The 17,230-nt window shown below is 32.5% G+C and overlaps 3 protein-coding genes, 1 long non-coding RNA gene and 1 pseudogene across 7 annotated transcripts; 3 read left to right on the forward strand and 2 right to left on the reverse strand.

Moving 5' to 3' along the window:
* Positions 1-329: 329 nt before the first annotated feature.
* Positions 330-2,847, reverse strand: LOC109862650 (ankyrin-1-like). Of its 2 annotated transcripts, XM_020442756.1 has the most exons (5): positions 2,825-2,847; positions 2,126-2,628; positions 1,813-2,010; positions 1,504-1,701; positions 330-1,389 (listed from the first exon to the last, which is right to left on the reverse strand). In XM_020442756.1, the coding sequence occupies exons 2-5, from the start codon at positions 2,538-2,540 to the stop codon at positions 710-712; spliced, it is 1,491 nt and encodes a 496-aa protein (XP_020298345.1). In that variant the 5' UTR covers positions 2,541-2,628; positions 2,825-2,847; the 3' UTR covers positions 330-709. The 2 variants fall into 2 exon arrangements, with proteins under 2 accessions (XP_020298345.1, XP_020298344.1); XM_020442755.1 differs by lacking the exon at positions 2,825-2,847 and having other exon boundaries at positions 2,126-2,818.
* An 821-nt stretch (positions 2,848-3,668) lies between these two features.
* Positions 3,669-7,939, forward strand: LOC109862652 (60S ribosomal protein L3). Its single transcript, XM_020442757.1, has 8 exons — positions 3,669-3,771; positions 4,659-4,851; positions 5,316-5,484; positions 6,067-6,202; positions 6,293-6,479; positions 6,835-7,037; positions 7,292-7,447; positions 7,641-7,939. The coding sequence occupies exons 1-8, from the start codon at positions 3,769-3,771 to the stop codon at positions 7,839-7,841; spliced, it is 1,248 nt and encodes a 415-aa protein (XP_020298346.1). The 5' UTR covers positions 3,669-3,768; the 3' UTR covers positions 7,842-7,939.
* A 395-nt stretch (positions 7,940-8,334) lies between these two features.
* Positions 8,335-9,627, forward strand: LOC109862655 (annotated as a pseudogene).
* A 703-nt stretch (positions 9,628-10,330) lies between these two features.
* LOC109862653 (retinol dehydrogenase 14) lies at positions 10,331-14,860 on the forward strand. 2 transcript variants are annotated; one of them, XM_020442759.1, is made up of 5 exons: positions 10,331-10,443; positions 11,875-12,150; positions 13,437-13,676; positions 13,933-14,315; positions 14,450-14,860. In XM_020442759.1, exons 2-5 carry the CDS (start codon positions 11,880-11,882, stop codon positions 14,552-14,554), a joined length of 999 nt encoding a protein of 332 aa, XP_020298348.1. In that variant the 5' UTR covers positions 10,331-10,443; positions 11,875-11,879; the 3' UTR covers positions 14,555-14,860. The 2 variants fall into 2 exon arrangements, with proteins under 2 accessions (XP_020298348.1, XP_020298347.1); XM_020442758.1 differs by having other exon boundaries at positions 10,354-10,443; positions 11,945-12,150.
* A 50-nt stretch (positions 14,861-14,910) lies between these two features.
* On the reverse strand, positions 14,911-16,717 carry LOC109862654. Of its 2 annotated transcripts, none has more exons than XR_002251189.1 (4): positions 16,615-16,717; positions 16,062-16,240; positions 15,160-15,320; positions 14,911-14,983 (listed from the first exon to the last, which is right to left on the reverse strand). It is a non-coding gene; the product is annotated as an uncharacterized LOC109862654 (long non-coding RNA). The 2 variants fall into 2 exon arrangements; XR_002251190.1 differs by having other exon boundaries at positions 15,450-16,240.
* Between the last annotated feature and the right edge of the window lie 513 nt (positions 16,718-17,230).

Here is a 17,230-nt window from a genome sequence, read left to right on the forward strand (position 1 = left end):
CCAAAAGAGTTCCAAACTTTTGGAGTTATAGAAGCATTCTTATAAAGTTTGAAAGCGTATAAACTCTCAGAAAATTCTCATTAAACGGTTATCAACGCTCTGTAAAGCTTCTTATTTTCGTCAGGGTTTAGCTTCGGATATCGATGAAATATTACAGATAGAATAAATCATTGTATAACTTAATTTAAAACATAGTTGGATTATGCATCGTTTATACACTGTACACAGCGTAGTTCTTTCTTTTCTGTAGGTATGTTATCGTTAATATATTTAAAAAAGTATATATAAGAAAAATACATACATATATCTGTGATAAAAACAAAGATTGATTCAAAGTTTTCCAATNTAATTTTATTTTTTAAATTAATAAAAGCAATTACACGTGTTACACTCTGTTCAATGAAAGAGTATCCATCGGATTAATGTGTATAAATTTTTCGTTGTAAAAATGTTATAAAATCTGACACAAAGTTTGAAAAAAAGTGAGAGATATAAAACAGCCTAGTTTTCCTCCGATTCATCATAAGAAAACATATACAAGAGAATATAAACGTAAAAACCAACTTTTAAAAAACTAAAATACGATAAACTCTCTTATAAACCTTTAATTTTAAAATAAGATAGTAATCTGTATTTATAAAATAAAGTAATAATCTTTAAATTTTTATAGCTGTTATTTCACGTTTAAAGTAGTTCGTTCTTCTTTAACTTACACACATAGCACTTTAGATGTATTTGAGATACGTGTTACATCAGTAATATCAGTATTAAGATTACTGACACTAACAGACTTACAAGTATCTATTAAACTTCTTACGTCGTTATTACTGAGGTAACTAAATATTTGTTCAATACACTCATGTGGTAGCTCAGGAAAATTACAGAAAAAAGAGAAAATTTTAGTGCCTTGTTCGAGCAACTCTTTCTTTTCCATACCTTTTCTGAACTTACTTTTTATCATGCTAGCGTACATTGGATATTTTGTTTTATAATCTTCTGATCTTAAAACCTGCACTACATTTTTATTTCTCATATATTTTGCTAATGGATTTGTATCTTTTATCAAGATATCATACAATGAAATGTTAGAATTACTAATTTTCTCATTTTTCATGATTGCTACTTCTGTTTCACATATATCCTGTAAATATCTTATTTCATATTTGCTACTCACTGACAATAATTGTTCACTTACGTAGAAATTTGCAGTTTTCATCTTAACTATATGCTGTGTAAGAATCTCAGCAACTGGTTCATAACCATTGATGCCACNANAAAGGGCATGATAAACCTTATATGATGAAGAATTAATGTTAGCACCTCTGTCTAACAGCATCGTAACAACTTTTACATGTCTGTTATTAACAGCAAGACATAATGGTGTAACACCTGAAAAAGAAGAGATATATGTAGAATTACCTCTCCAATAAAACTCCATGTTTTAAAAGATGTTCATCAATCTGTAAATATCCTTTCTCAGCTGCAATATAAAAAAAGTTATACCGTCATCGTTACTGGCGTTAACGTCAGCTCCATGATTTAAAAGTACTTCAGCAATTTCTATTTTCTTATTTTCAATCGCATAGTGAAACGGAGTTGTGCCATCCCGAGTTTTAGCATTAACGTTGGCACCTCTGTTTATAAGCATCTTGACACCATCTACATGTCCGCTTTCAACAGCAAACCACAGTGGTGTCTTACCTGGTATAAAGGAAGAGATATATGTAGAATTAATATAAACTCCAAGTTTTAAAAGATGTTCATCAATCTGTAAATATCCTTTCTCAGCTGCAATATAAAAAAAAGTTATACCGTCATCGTTACTGGCGTTAATGTTAGCTCCATGATTTAAAAGTAATTCAGCAATTTCTATATTCTTATTTTCAATCGCATCGTGAAGAGGAGTTGTGCCATCCCGAGTTTCAGCATTAATGTCAGCACCTTTGTCCATAAGCATCTTAACACCATCTACATGTCCTCTTTGAACAGCAAGATACAGTGGTGTAACACCTGAAAAGGAAGAGGTATATGTAGAAGTCACTATCCAATTAAACTCCATGTTTTAAAAGATGTTCATCAGTCTGTAAATATCTTTTTTCAGCTGCAATATAAAAAAAAGTTATACCGTAATGGCTTCTGGCATTAACATTAGCTCCATGATTGAAAAGTAATTCAGCAATTTCCATTTTCTCATGTTCAATTGCATAGTGAAAGGGAGTTGTGCCATAATAAGATGTAGCATTAACGTCAGCATATCTGTCTAGAAGCATCTTAACAATTTCTATGTCACCATTTATAACAGCAAAATGAAGTGGAGTATCAGTATATTCAGCAGTGTTGCTGTTAACTTCAGAACCGTTTGTTAAAAGTAGTTTAATAACTTGTGTTTGCTTATTCCTAATAGCTTCACAAAGGAAACCATATCCTTCTGCCCATGCTTGTGTATAAGGGAGTCCAAAAGAAGTAATTAGCTCCCTTACTCTTTCTAGGTTTCCTTCACAAATTGCACATGTTAATCTGTAGCTTGTATCAAAGTTCATGGTAAAAATAGTGCTCAGGTTGCATCTGTTTTTCTCTAAAATCTCTCTTCTATGTTGTTTCTCTGCTTAAGTTTTAGTTTTGGTTTTCCTATAATTATTTATGTGTACTACAATTGTGAAATTTAAATTAGGTATATATCTTAGAACATATGGCTGCGTTCGTTTTTTACTGGCAGTACTGGCGGTACTTTTTTTTTTTTTTTTCTATTAAGGTAAAAAAGACGCCCCAGGAATCGCTCCTAGTAGGCTTAGTACATGTCACATACAGAAAACCAAGTGATTACCATATATGTAATACTCCTATATTGCTAGTCGCGTATCTTCGCAATGAGAGGCACGAGAAAGGGAGACGCACAAAGTCCAAATATGGGCATAGATGGTCGAGTGTCATTATGCGCAGGCGCATCTACCAAGTGAGTGCGAGCGAGACAAAGCATTGGAAAGAACGCGAGAAAGAGAAATGCCCAAACGTGCTTGAATGTTCACCGCATGCGCACAAAGCAGCTGGAGAGAGAGGCTACTATATTGTCTGCACCGTAACGGTGAGCTTCAGGTCGGCACCGTACTAGCAATATAGGAGTATTACATATATGGAGATTCGAGACCTGAGGGCGATGTTTCATTAAGCGGAAATCTATAGCGGAACGGAATGTGCGGAACCAACTCGACCAATCATAGCCATTCCGTTTTCTTTCCTTCGCTTTTTCTATGGTTACGATTGGTCGAGCTGGTTTCGCACATTTCGTTCCGCTATAGATTTCCGTTCAATGGGACATCGCCCTGAGGGCTTTGAACGGTCCTATTGAACGGAAATTTATAGCGGAACGGAATGTGTGGAACCAGCTCGACCAATCGTAACCACAGAAAAAGCGAAGGAAAGAAAACGGAATGGCTATGATTGGTCGAGTTGGTTCCGCACATTCCGTTCCGCTATATATTTCCGCTCAATGGGACATCGCCCCAGGCTGCGTTCGGGGAGCGCACTATCGGCACTGTTGCATCATTCTGTCTTTATTGCTCATTGGATATAAAACAAGGATAGAACGACGCAATAGCGTCGATAGCGTGCTCCCCGAACGCAGCTTCAGTCTTCTCTCTGGTAGCCGCTTCTCTGATATTATGAATACGGCTTAAGTCAATTCTTCATGGAAATCAACCTTAGAATGGTATAAATAGACGTTCCCTTGCGTCTCGTCCTCCATTTCGGTCGTAACATCGCAAGAGTGTCATGGTAAGTAGGTATCTTAGTATTTTAGTATCAAATGTAATCCAATATAATCTGTAATATTCTTCAACATCATTTCTTGGTAAAATAGATAATTATTCTCTTAAATATGTTTTCAATATTTAAACATTTATTATAGCGAAGTTTTTTAAATATGGAAATTTATACTTTTTGTAATTATACAATGCGTGAAGATTTTCGCATCCACATGGTTCTCTATGATATTCTTTGCCATCAGTCTGAAGTCAATATTAATTATTATAATTTTAAATTTGTTTTTTTTGTGAAAAGAATTATTAAAAAGATGAAGTTACAATCACCGAAGTTATTTTTATTTTATGTAGTTAACGACGAGGTCATGTATAGTTTCGTACATATCCGGTAAGATCTTGACGCCACGTCATATCTTGTTCTTAAGAACTGCTTAATTGGGCGGTTTTATTGGAATGGTTGTACAAATCTAGTATAAAAAGATTAAAAACATCTCAACTTTCAAAAATGAAGAAATCGAATGCAAATTGAGAATTGTGAGGTTAGATTTATTGTGGGCTGCGTTTGGGCAGCACGCTATCAGCGCTATTGCGTCATTCTATCTTTGTTTTACATCTAATGAGCAATAAAGATAGAATGATGCAACAGCACTAATAGCGCGCTCCCGAACGCAGTTTTGGTTGCGAACATGCATTGTAGAATTATATTTTTCGCACAAAGCAAAGTTTCACATCAAAACTTTTATAAATATCATGATGATCCAATTTTCTATGGTTAGACATTGTCAGAACATTCTTGATGACAGTATTCTAGGGCGGTCTGAATTATTTTATTGAAAAAACACAATTGCTGTATATTTGTATCATGTGTTTTATATTTTCTTTTTATGTTTATGTTAAAAGTCACACAGGAAGTTCAGTGCTCCTCGACATGGGTCGATGGGATTCTATCCCAAGAAAAGATCGCAAAGACATCGCGGAAAGGTAAAGGCTTTTCCAAAAGATGATCCTAGCAAACCTGTACACTTAACAGCTTTTATTGGCTATAAAGCTGGTATGACTCATGTTGTGAGAGAAGCGGATCGTCCAGGTTCAAGTAAGTATAGTGTATTTTTCTGTTCTTTGTAATAAATAAGCTTTTGAAAAAAAATAATAGTATGTTTTCTCTTATTATTTTTGGGCTCAAGTTAATTGTAATAAAAAATCTGTTATAAAAAAATTAATTCTCTTTGATGTGATATCTGGGTGTTGATTGATGCAGAAATGTATTGATCCATCTGGATTGCAGTGCGAGAGCTATTTTTAAAAGATATAGTATATTCTCAATACTGCCGCATCAAAAAGTAACATCGTATCATTCTTGATATGAGAACTAGGTATATTCCATAAATTCTTTGGAGTCCATTGGACAATGACCATTGAGACAAACCATATCTAGTACAGGTTTTTTTTGTTTTTCAAAATTAACTTTATTTTTATTTGGAGAATAAATTTATTATTATTACTCTATTTTTCTCTAAATTATTCTTAATTGAAAGTAAATTATTCTTATACTTATAGAGGTGAATAAAAAGGAGATCGTAGAAGCTGTTACTATCCTTGAAACTCCACCAATGATTGTAGTCGGTCTTGTTGGATATATAGAAACACCACATGGATTGCGAGCACTTGCTACTGTTTGGGCAGAACACTTATCTGAAGATTGTCGCAGACGTTTCTACAAGAATTGGTTAGTACTAAATATTTACTCTTACTGTTCACACTTGAAATTACAAATTTAATAAATCAATTCAGACACGAGCACTTTATTGTTTATATATTCGTTTTGATATTAAAAACACTTCAAGATCATGCGACATGTTAATCCAAATGCCGATCGATGCAGAAATGCATTGAACCATTTGGGTTGCAGTGCGAGAGCTGCTTTCAATGCAGTATGTTCTTAATCTGCCATGTCGAAGAAAAACTCTGTGCTATTTTTTGGCGTAGAAACAAGGTATATTCCATAGACTCTTTGGAGCCCATTGGGCAGTGACCATTGAGACAAACCATACCTGGTACAGCTCCTCTTTTAAAAATTTTATTAGTTTATTACATACGAAAATGGTATTAATTATTAAAAATATATCAGCTCTCCGCTCGTATGATGAGAGCGATCATTTGGATACGACCGTTAAAACTAAGTTTTAAGCTGGTTAGTCCAAAAAATGTGTCTAGTTTCCTCTCTTGTTCGGATGAGACTGACACGTTTCAGGAATGGCTTATATTGATGCACGAACATAGGCAGGCAATGCAAATAATTTTATGATAGGTTCAAGAGCAAAAAAAAGGCGTTCACTAAAGCGTCGAAGAAGTGGCAAGACGATCTCGGCCGCAAATCCATTGAAGCAGATCTTAAGAAGATCAAGAAATATTGCAGCGTTGTTCGCATCATTGCTCATACTCAAGTAAGAAAATAATACGGCAATAGAAGTGTCAAATGTGTTTGTACTATGGAAAAACTCGTTTTGCATCATTTTTTTATTTTTATCCGTTAGATGAAGTTGCTGAGACAACGTCAGAAAAAGGCTCATATTATGGAGATTCAATTGAATGGTGGCACCATTGAAGACAAGGTGAATTGGGCACGAGAACATCTGGAGAAGCCTGTGCCTGTCAGCAACGTTTTTGCTCCTGACGAAATGATAGACGTAATTGGTGTCACTAAGGGCAAGGGTTACAAAGGTATGTTCTTCTTTTACACATATACATACATGCTTGGGTGTGCTCCTGTTTGACTCCTTGTCTTTCAACTTTATTATCGCAAAATTGCCGCGCTTTTGCAGCCACCCTCTTCTCCACCATAAAGTATCATGCACCCAGAAAAGCATGCATTTTCAAAAAATTGTTTAGGACTGTATGATGAAAAAAAGCATGACGTGCATTTATCTGATTATTTTGACGATATAAACATGCTGCCTTCCTACTGAAAGTCCTCAACAAAAGAGATTAACTAATTAATCATATTTATCTTCTGCTTGTGCACATAACTTGTAAAAAAAAAAGCAAAAAACCAATAATTTTTTTCTTCTTTTTACAGGTGTCACGTCTAGATGGCACACCAAAAAATTGCCGCGTAAGACTCACAAGGGTTTGAGAAAGGTCGCTTGTATTGGCGCATGGCATCCTAGCCGTGTGTCTTTCACCGTTGCGCGAGCCGGTCAAAAGGGATATCATCATCGCACGGAGATGAACAAAAAGATCTACAGAATCGGACAGGGCATCCACACTAAGGACGGCAAGGTAACTGTTATGTTAACTTTGAAAATTTATATACCATCTCCTCTTTTCAAGTTTCTAAACACATAAGAAGGTGGAATTCTTTTTGCGTGTCACTTTGAAAGGAGGCATAACAAAGATACTTGTTCATAGTGCTTGAAGAAATATCAATTATAAGCTTCAGGTCTTCAAATCAAGTCACAAAGTCAGATATAAAATAAAATTGATTTAATCTAAGGTGATATTTATTACATATTCCTTTACTCTTGTATATACAGATGGTAAAAAATAACGCCTCAACGGAGTATGATCTTACCGAGAAGACTATCACGCCCATGGGAGGTTTCCCGCACTACGGTGAGGTGAACAATGACTTTATCATGATCAAAGGTTGTTGCATGGGTCCGAAGAAGCGCGTGATCACACTCAGAAAAGTAAGGACAAAATATCAAAGTATAAATAATACAATTTTCTTATATGTGTGGTTATATGATGAAATTATAAAGAGCCTATTAATTAATATGATCACCGTGATAGTCAAATGATAGGACTGAATATACAGGCATTATTACTGGTTTATCCGGATCAAGTGAATTTCTACGTAACTTGTAAAACGTATCTTTGCAGTCTCTATTGGTGCACACAAAGAGATCTGCGTTGGAAAAAATCAATCTCAAGTTCATCGATACCAGCTCCAAATTTGGACACGGTCGCTTCCAGACCGCCGCTGACAAAGCTTCTTTCATGGGACAGCTTAAGAAGGATCGACTGCGCGAAGATCAGGCGCAGGCCGCCAGCTCAGCTCCAAATGCTGCAACATCGCAATAAAAAGAAAAAAACGTACAATCTTTTGCGTACGTTTTTTTATATAAATATGTACACACAATGTACATGATGTATGACAAAATAGATTACGAGAAATCGTATATCGTGTTTTTTAATACAATAGGATCTCTATTGCTTAAACTTTCCACTCCTGTTAGTATTAAAAGTTTTTCCTATCCTGTTTACATTATTTATTTATATTAGAAATAAAAACAGAAGTTCTATCATTCTAGAATTGTATATATTGATAGTTTATATACTGAGATGTTTATTAGCTCCACTTTTTGTTCTCGCTATTGCGTGCTATCGAATATCGACATTTTCAGAATAAAAATCTGTAATAAAAGGATTTTGTTCTTGATTATTTTTCAGGTTTTTGCGAATAATTCGTTGTTAAGACAAGCTGAATAACGCTTCAACATTTTTCTTTCACAAATTGTCCGTGTAACACTCGGTAATATCGGTAATTTTAAATTGACGATAAAAAACACGAAAAATGATCGGTGATACAGTGCAGATAGCGAGAGATAAAGATCTACTCACGTAAATCGAATCTCCTTCCTATTTCGAAACCTACAAAGAATCTGACGCGAGATTTCTCAGACGCTGGTAATTATTAATCTTGTAAAAATTTGTTTTCTATTTCAATTTACACGGGGAAATGAGCTACTGCATGCACTATATAGTTCATAGCAGAAGTTGTGAAACTACTATCCGCGATTTGTGGAGCTTCATAATTAGAGTAACGTGCCGACGAGTAATTTAAGCATGAAAAAAGAAAATTGGAACACGCCGAATTGAAAAGTACTCGCGAAGATTAACATGAAATTGAACAAGAACACGATCCATTTTCTGGCGAACGCGTCTCGAGATGCGATTGAGAAGTTTTTGCCAGAATTGAAAACGAAAATTTCAAGAGACGCAAAGCGACGAGGTGCACGAGTCAAAACTCAAATCGACGTTCTGACGTCACGTAACTTTTTTCATTTGTGATATATTAGGTTTTGTCAATTTTTATATTTTCCACGAGATTTACTACCAGTACTACAAATCTATAGCTTACATTACATTTACATTATATTTTCAGTCCTAGCAGCAAAATTGGAAGTCAACAATCTTATTAAACGTCGAAATAAGTGATTTGCATGAAATTTTCAAACTTTTATCCCACAGAAGATAAAATCGAGACTATTTCATCAGCCAATATCATCGGAGATTGGAAATGTCACAATGATAACAAATCGGAACAAGTCGAGTCTACAGAAATTTCAGATGTCACAGTTGATATCTTGATTGATAAATCAATTTGCAAATTCAAACTGTCGAGACGAGCACGATTCAAAGCGGGAATTTTCATTGTTTTTAGTTGGATCGCTTTTTTTTCTGGAATGTCTTTTTAGTTACTGCAAATTTCCCCGTTTCGGAAAAGCCAGATGTATGATATTGTTTGAATAATGTAATTAACTGACTATAATAAAATGTACGAATGTATATTTAAAGGCAACGCTAGTCCCGTGAACGTTCTCGCAAAGAAACAAATTGAAGATACAAATAAAGAAACTATATCATGTACACTCTATATGAACTAAAACAAGAATTGCGCAAAAAAGAAAAAACAATATGCATTTTGAACGATAAAATTGCTTATTTGGAAAGCAGTATGAAGCTCAAAAATTTGCGCGTTTCTATCCTAACAATGCAAATCTTGCAGAATGCCATTGAAACAGACTACTCAGCGAAATCGCAGTTACACAAATCGCATAATTCGCACAAAATCAAAATGGATTAAAAAAATAAAATCGAAAAAAGTAAAATCCAAACTATTGCATATTTTTTATATAAAACAAACACACTGAGAAATCAGTGTTGTATCAGTAATTGATTCATACAATTAGCAGCTTTCTTAAGCTTTAATTAAAGCATATATAAAAAACAAACGCGCAAACAACCAATTTTCCGATTAATCGAAATATCAATAATTTTTAAATTCAACAGATTTATGTGTACCGTACTGCACGATTTTGTGTCGTATTAAATTGTTTTGTTCTGATTTTTTATTATTTTAGTTAGTTAAAGTTAAATTTTTTTATAAGCGAGAAAAATTTTCACCAAACGCGTATACTGAAGGCGAGATTGGATATTTTTATATATATATTTTTTCTTTTTTTTATTAAATTATATATACTTGAAGTTCTGCTTCTTAGTATATTTTAGAATTAAAAGTGTTAACCAAAACAATACAAATATATAATATATCAAGAGACACGTATAATTAACATGTGCCTTGACAAGTGCCAATTCATAGTATTCAAAACGTAAAAAACGTGTCCTTCCCAAGAAGACATATACGTTCGAGACATTGTACTGTCTCGAATTTGTACTGCATAAAAAAATGTACATTTAAACATCAAAGAGCACATCTGTACAACTCATCAAGGTCATCATCATTCCTGACTAAAAGGTGGGGGATATTGACCAGTACTGTCCAGTCACTCGCGGGCACAAGTCAACACAAAAGGAAGCTTCACGCTTCCAATATTGTACCAGCAACGTAACGGTGAAACTCTCTCGAGAAAATGTACGAAGACTTTGTCGTTTCATGAAAGTAAGTGCACTATTTTACAAACTAGGTATTATAATAAGGTCGATACGTGTAATTATATATACATATATATTTTTTTCCCATAAACGTGTAAATTAATACATATGGAAATTCAAATTAAATTTAATTAAAAAACTATTGTCCTGTTTTATATAGACACAATTGAATTTAATTAGTTAATAAATATAAATATCGGTATAAGGAATTCTTTTTTAATTATCGGTTATTATACTTCGAATTATAGCAAATTTTCTAAAATTTATCTTATTAAAAATTTAGTAACATATTAGTGACATACATACATGAAGTAAAATCATTTTTATTCGTCGAAGCAAAAAATAATAAAAACCTTTTGTTTTAATATTACACACACACACATTTATTTATAAGTTTTCTTCGGTAAAAGTGCTATAAGTAAAAGTCGATAAGAAATTCTTCATATCCATGACTATCAAATTTAAACAGAAAATGCAAAAATTTTACAGAAAATAAAAAATTGCTTAGAAAGTCTGCATTCCGTATGATTATCAGATAAATCATTGTCACTAAGAATATTCAATGAGCTAAGTTTTAACTTGTATTTAAATACTTTGCCGTCTCTTTCTCTATTGAATTAATATAATAAAATTATAATTTTTTAATAAAATATATGTATAAATTTTTTTTTTCATAATTTCTCATTTATAATTGTTATTAATATTTCTTAGAAAAACAATATGCATCAGAATAATTAGATCATAGAAAATATTACTAACACACACAATACATCGCTCTTTCTTTGAAATGAGACAATTTATTACCTTCACAAAACATTGTTGAAAAAAGAACATCACGTTTCTTCAAAGAACATCATTTGTTTCTGTACATATGTAACGTCAAGGTAAACTTGATAAAGCATACTATGAATAGAAAGTATCTTTTTAAAAGGAATGCATGGTCAACGACTCTCGTTGCAGAAAATCTGAATATCATACTCTCCAAAGATTCGTCTTCTTGAAACGAAGAGTTTACTGAATTTTTTAATGCTTTTTCTTGCAACCGATAATAAAAAGTGATCTTTAACTTAGACTATAGACTTTGTTGCTATAAATACCTATATATACCGTTCTGCCATATAGTATGATCAATAGATCATACTATTTAACACACTGTAGATTTAATAATTCAACATATTCAGCATTTATTAATGCGTTAAACAAGAACTATAATATCGAGAGACACATGAACGAGTTTTATTATATACATTTTTTGTTTATGTATAGAAGAATAAATATAATAGAAATTTATATGCATGTTTTCACACCAGCTCTGTTACAGGCTCTACAATTGTGCAAACATGTGATTTTGTAAAAATATCTTGTGTCATTTGAATGAAGCAAAATGTTAAAGTGTTTTGAATATTTTAACATCAATGTTTTCTGTAATTCTGTTCAGATAATATGATACTAGATAGCATCTTCTCCACTACGGTGCTTTACTTCGTTGCTGCTATTTTGTTCGGTAGTTTGGTTTTGCTCGTGGTGAGCCTACGTCTTTACATTTCTCACACCTTGGGCATTTGCAAGAGCAAGGATCGAATGGAAGGAAAAACGGTGATAATCACCGGATGCACTTCCGGTATCGGTAAAGAGACTGCAAGAGACCTTGCCAAGAGAGGCGCGAGAGTCATTATGGCATGCAGAAATGTAGAATCTGCTAATCAACTAAAAGGTCTTGTAATGCACTAACATGATTATTAAATATATACACTTGTGTGTGTGTAGTTAGCGCGTCTCCATCAAATATATTATTACTCAGATAGCCAAATATGAAAACTCAATATAAAGCAAATCATTGTATAGATTAAGTTACTTGCCAATTGCTGTTGTGTTGTTTTTATTTAATGCAACAAAAATGTTTTTGTCAATTCAGTATCAATATGCTGAATTTTATTGTCAATCAATTGTTGTAGCCAATGTTTATGACAAGTGAGTCAGCAATATGTGAGCAATGATTTTTATTCATAAGGTGAGAAAAATAATATAAGTTTATTGCCGATGAGTTGTTGGGAACTTGCTGTTATTATATTTTGAAAACTGTCGCTGGCAAGAACGTACTGAAAAGAAGATACACCCTTTTGTTACATTGCTGAAAACTTATGAGCAATATTTGTGGCAAGTTGCCAGCAACTTGCACTCAGTTGGCTATCTGGATAATGTGTACAAATAAGTTATATTTCGCTTTCTCATCTCTCATTTATACTTTTTCTATATTCAAGGACATATACTATTATTTATTACTTATACTATTATACACGGCACATGTTAGATGAATCATACACTTACATAATAGAGAAAAACACTTGCTCACAATTTAATAAATCGCAGTTTAGATACGATGAAATTTACATATTACTCAACAATAAAGGGCCTTCCACAATAAGATATTAGTAATAAATCAGAAGTCAGAAACAAGAAATTGACCAATCACAGTCAAATCACAGAAAAATAATCGATTGTGATTAGTTAATTTCTTGCTTCTGACTTCTGATTTATTATTAATATCTTATTGTAGAAGGCCCTTAAATCTTTGTAACATAAACACAAACTTGTCATACAAAATTTAGAAAATATTGAAATAATTCTGTTTTTAATGCATCGTAATTGGTTTTTTATGTGACATTGTTGTATGACATTTAATATGTATTATAATAATTATAAAACAGAAATTGCCCCCGGAAAGAGAAAAATTTACACATCTCATATACATATATTTACATACATAATATATTTACGTGAAGTCATCTAATATAAAGTTTTTAACATAAAGTATAATATAGTTTTTTTGCCATACTGATTCTTGAAACAAAGTATGTTATTTGATTGACAATCTTAAATATTTATATAAATGTTGAAAACGTTCGATACAAAACAATTGTTCTACACATTTTATGACATATTTGTATATAAAGTATTTTTCTTGGATGAAAATAATATATTTTTGATTTTCATGCTCAGACGAGTTTGTGAAGGAATCGAATAACACTAATATCGTAGTCCGCAAATTGGATCTGGCATCATTGCAATCGATTAGAGAATTTGCACAGCAAATAAATCAAGAAGAGAGAAGATTGGACGTGTTGGTTCACAATGCTGGAACTGCGGAGACTTTCAGAAAGAAGATCACGGAAGATGGATTGGAAATGACTATGGCTACTAATTACTTCGGACCTTTTTTGTTAACACATCTTTTAATCGGTAAGATTAAATCGTTCGCCGCTATCTAAGCGTCCTTTCGGATACGTCAATTGTCTACGTATATATAACTAACGTATAATAACGTATAATAACGTATAATAACGTATAATAACGTATATATAACTAACGTATATATGTAACTAACAGATAGACAAACTTATTTAGTTTAAAAAAAATCTTACGAATTGAACGAATTATTTATTTTTTTCTCTTTTTTCCAAGAACGAATAAGTTTATTTGTATGTATTGTTTATAGATTTATTGAAACGATCAAAGCCAAGTCGTATAGTAGTAGTTGCATCAGAGCTGTATCGAATAGCACGTTTAAATTTCAATAACATTAATCCCACGACAACATTGCCGGCGTATCTGTATTACGTGTCGAAGTACGCAGACATAGTCTTCACACTAGAACTGGCGCGACGATTGGTCGGCACAGGAGTGACGGCGAACTGCCTACATCCCGGAATGATAAACAGCGGAATCTGGCGAAATGTACCTGCTCCATTATCCTGGTTCTTGAACATTATAATCAGAGCTTTCTTTAAGACACCCCAGCAAGCTGCGCAGACGACAATTTACCTTGTCGTTTCTGACGAAGTTAATGGCGTCACGGGCAAATATTTTATGGACTGTGCTGTGAGAACTTATCTTTTTTTCTGGAACTCATTGTTTTTTTAAAGTTTTTTTCGCATTAATTCTTACCTTGATTCTTTTTTATATAATTCTTAAAACAAGCTGGTGTTAGGAAAATATGTCAATATTTGTTTTAGGAACATCGATTATCGAACGCTGTAAAGGATTCTTCCAAAGGTAAGAAACTGTGGGAACTAAGTGAGCCTCTTGTAAAACTGCGACCGTCAGATCCGAAGATTTGAAACATGCGTATTTTTGTAAACCTTTGTACAATGTCTGTTGTTCGTTACATCGAAACTCTTTTGTACTTTAAAATATAAATTTTAATTTTCTAAAAACCTTATTATAATATATGTATCAGAAACTTACTCAAACTTATCTTACTTAGTAGTTTTGAATTTTTACTTAGCTAAGGATGATGTAGTTTTAAAGAAAAAGCAATATTTTAAAAGATAAAGGAACAATTGATATAATTACGAGTTGTAATTACAGTTGATATTTATTGATTATACATAAATGTTGGCTTTATATTAAAGTTAGTAATACAATATTATAGTTTTACTAGTTCTGTAGATTTATTTTAATAAGTAATTTTTTCTAATGGTGAACCAGTAAATCTATAGCATCCAGATTTGAGTTTTACCTCTGATTTTTAATCTCTTCCGAAATTGCTAGAAATAATTATAAATAGTAGTAATAAATATAAATATTTTTTTAGCTCTTTTTTGAAATTCAATGTTAATTTGAAAATCTCTATTAAACATTTAATTTTTTTACAATAGCACTGAAGCTATTGACTTCAGTGCTATTAAAAGTGTTGTTCTACCAAAAAATTAAAAAAGATTACCTTGCTTTTTTTCCTTTTCTCTTTTGATGATTCAACAAGCATTAATATTTGATTATTAACAGTCAAATACCAATTGACTGTTTCAGAGTTTACAAATGTATTCAATCAGTATCACTCAGATGTCATTGTTCTTATGCTTTAGCAGAATTTATTATCTTAACCTGTAAAACATGAATGTTAATACTCTGTCTAAAGAATTTCTATCTCAGCTTTTTAATTAATTTTTTTAGTCAAAATAACAAATATAAATAAAAACATTGATTTTTTAACAGAGCTTTGCATGACATAACTGTTGAAACCAAGTAACTTGCACAACTGAACTTTTTTCTATTTTTTCCTACTCTTTGAAGAGCTTTGTGTCTTGAGTCTTGATCATGCTTTGTGCTCGATATGTATAAAAATGTAAAATTTGTACTACAAGCTCATTTGCGGTTGCAGATTGACTGAAGCAGCAAACTTAATCATTGATCAGTAATGAATTATCAACTGTATCTCACCGCGACTCATAGTGTAATATGGCGTAAGATTAAATTCGTTCTAAACATGCATGATCAATGATCTGAGTGTACAGTAATGTGACATAGAAATGTATAAAATTCTGCTGTATAAATGTGTATAAATCTGTAGCCTGGGTTGAAACCGAAAAGGAAGAAAATAATCCTTACCGGAGATTAATCCAGGCTTTTAATCTTGCCTTAAAGATTAAAAATGTTCTAAAACAAATTCAGTCATTTTTTGCCCAATTTTAAGGCGTCTTTATTTACCACAAATAATTTTCATTACTTTCTTTTATTTTTTCAACAAATGTTACTTCCTATTTATCTTTTTAAATATTTATTTTAAGCAGTATTTTATTAAATTTTAGCAGTACATACATATATATAGCTATATTAATTACTCACCAAACATGGCATTAGCGAACAAATATATGTGCATGATAAATAGATGTAAACCAAGCCTAGGTTAGGTTAGGTTACATACTCAAATATTTATAGATACTTCAAGAAATCTTCGATCTTGAGACTTAATATATAATCGAGCTTCACTCAATGCACACATTTTTATCAGACAACAAAGTTTTCTGTAAAAAGAACACTATATTATAGAAAAATATTGTTAAAAACTGAACTTTTGCAAATTTCAAAGAAACATCTCAGTTTGTAGTTACATATCTACAAAAATATTCAGACAAGAGGTGTCAGAAATCCTACAGAATCATCATGTGCAAATTTACATCTTATTTTAAGTGTGATGTTACTTTTTAGAAAAAAGTTCCGACCACGTGTTTGCCACTCAAACAGTAATATAAACCATATAAGAACATTTGAAATTTTAGTATTTATTCAAAAGACTATAGAGTGATTTTTGTGATTAATCAAACTACTTAAGACATGCATGAAAGAAGTTGGAATGAATATAACGCGTTTTAAATATGCATATGCGTTATATACTTACTTCTGTTGCAACAGCTTTCTGCCGAAACTACCTGCAACTACAACAGAAATGAAATGGCCGACTCAAGGACTCAAGAAGACTCAAGGCTGTGATACAATATATACAGTAGCGCAACTCTCCCGACTTTGTGAAGCCAGCAATAACGCGCATGCGCGAAGTTAGCTAGTTTAAGGCCTATCTACATTTAGATGTAGACGCAGATTCATAATTCGATGGTCTCACGGAATTGGCTCATTTGACTAATGTGATTGGTCAATTTCATGAAATTTGCTACTCGTGTCTGCGTTTTATGTCAATAAATCTTTCTACGATCAGAGAGAAACCTGAGAGCGGCCATCCTATTGTAATTTTTTACGACGGTTTCAACTTTGACTATATAAGTATGGACTGCTAGTTCCCCCCACTTTTCCCATTTAAGCAATGTATAAGCAGCGTAAATAACATAGATAAGAAATAGGCACCGCCTTTGGGCCAAAAAGCGGGAAATTCAAATATAGTTCGAAAAAGTAAGTAAGGTAAAAAATGTAAATGTGAAACACAATTACTTGTACAAACAAATTTAATATAATTTAAATAGAATTTGCCATAAATAATAATAATAATAATAATAATAATA

The sequence above is a fragment of the Pseudomyrmex gracilis genome, unplaced genomic scaffold (assembly GCF_002006095.1).
Source record: "Pseudomyrmex gracilis isolate BER0280 unplaced genomic scaffold, ASM200609v1 scaffold_2136, whole genome shotgun sequence".
NCBI classification, from domain to species: domain Eukaryota; kingdom Metazoa; phylum Arthropoda; class Insecta; order Hymenoptera; family Formicidae; genus Pseudomyrmex; species Pseudomyrmex gracilis.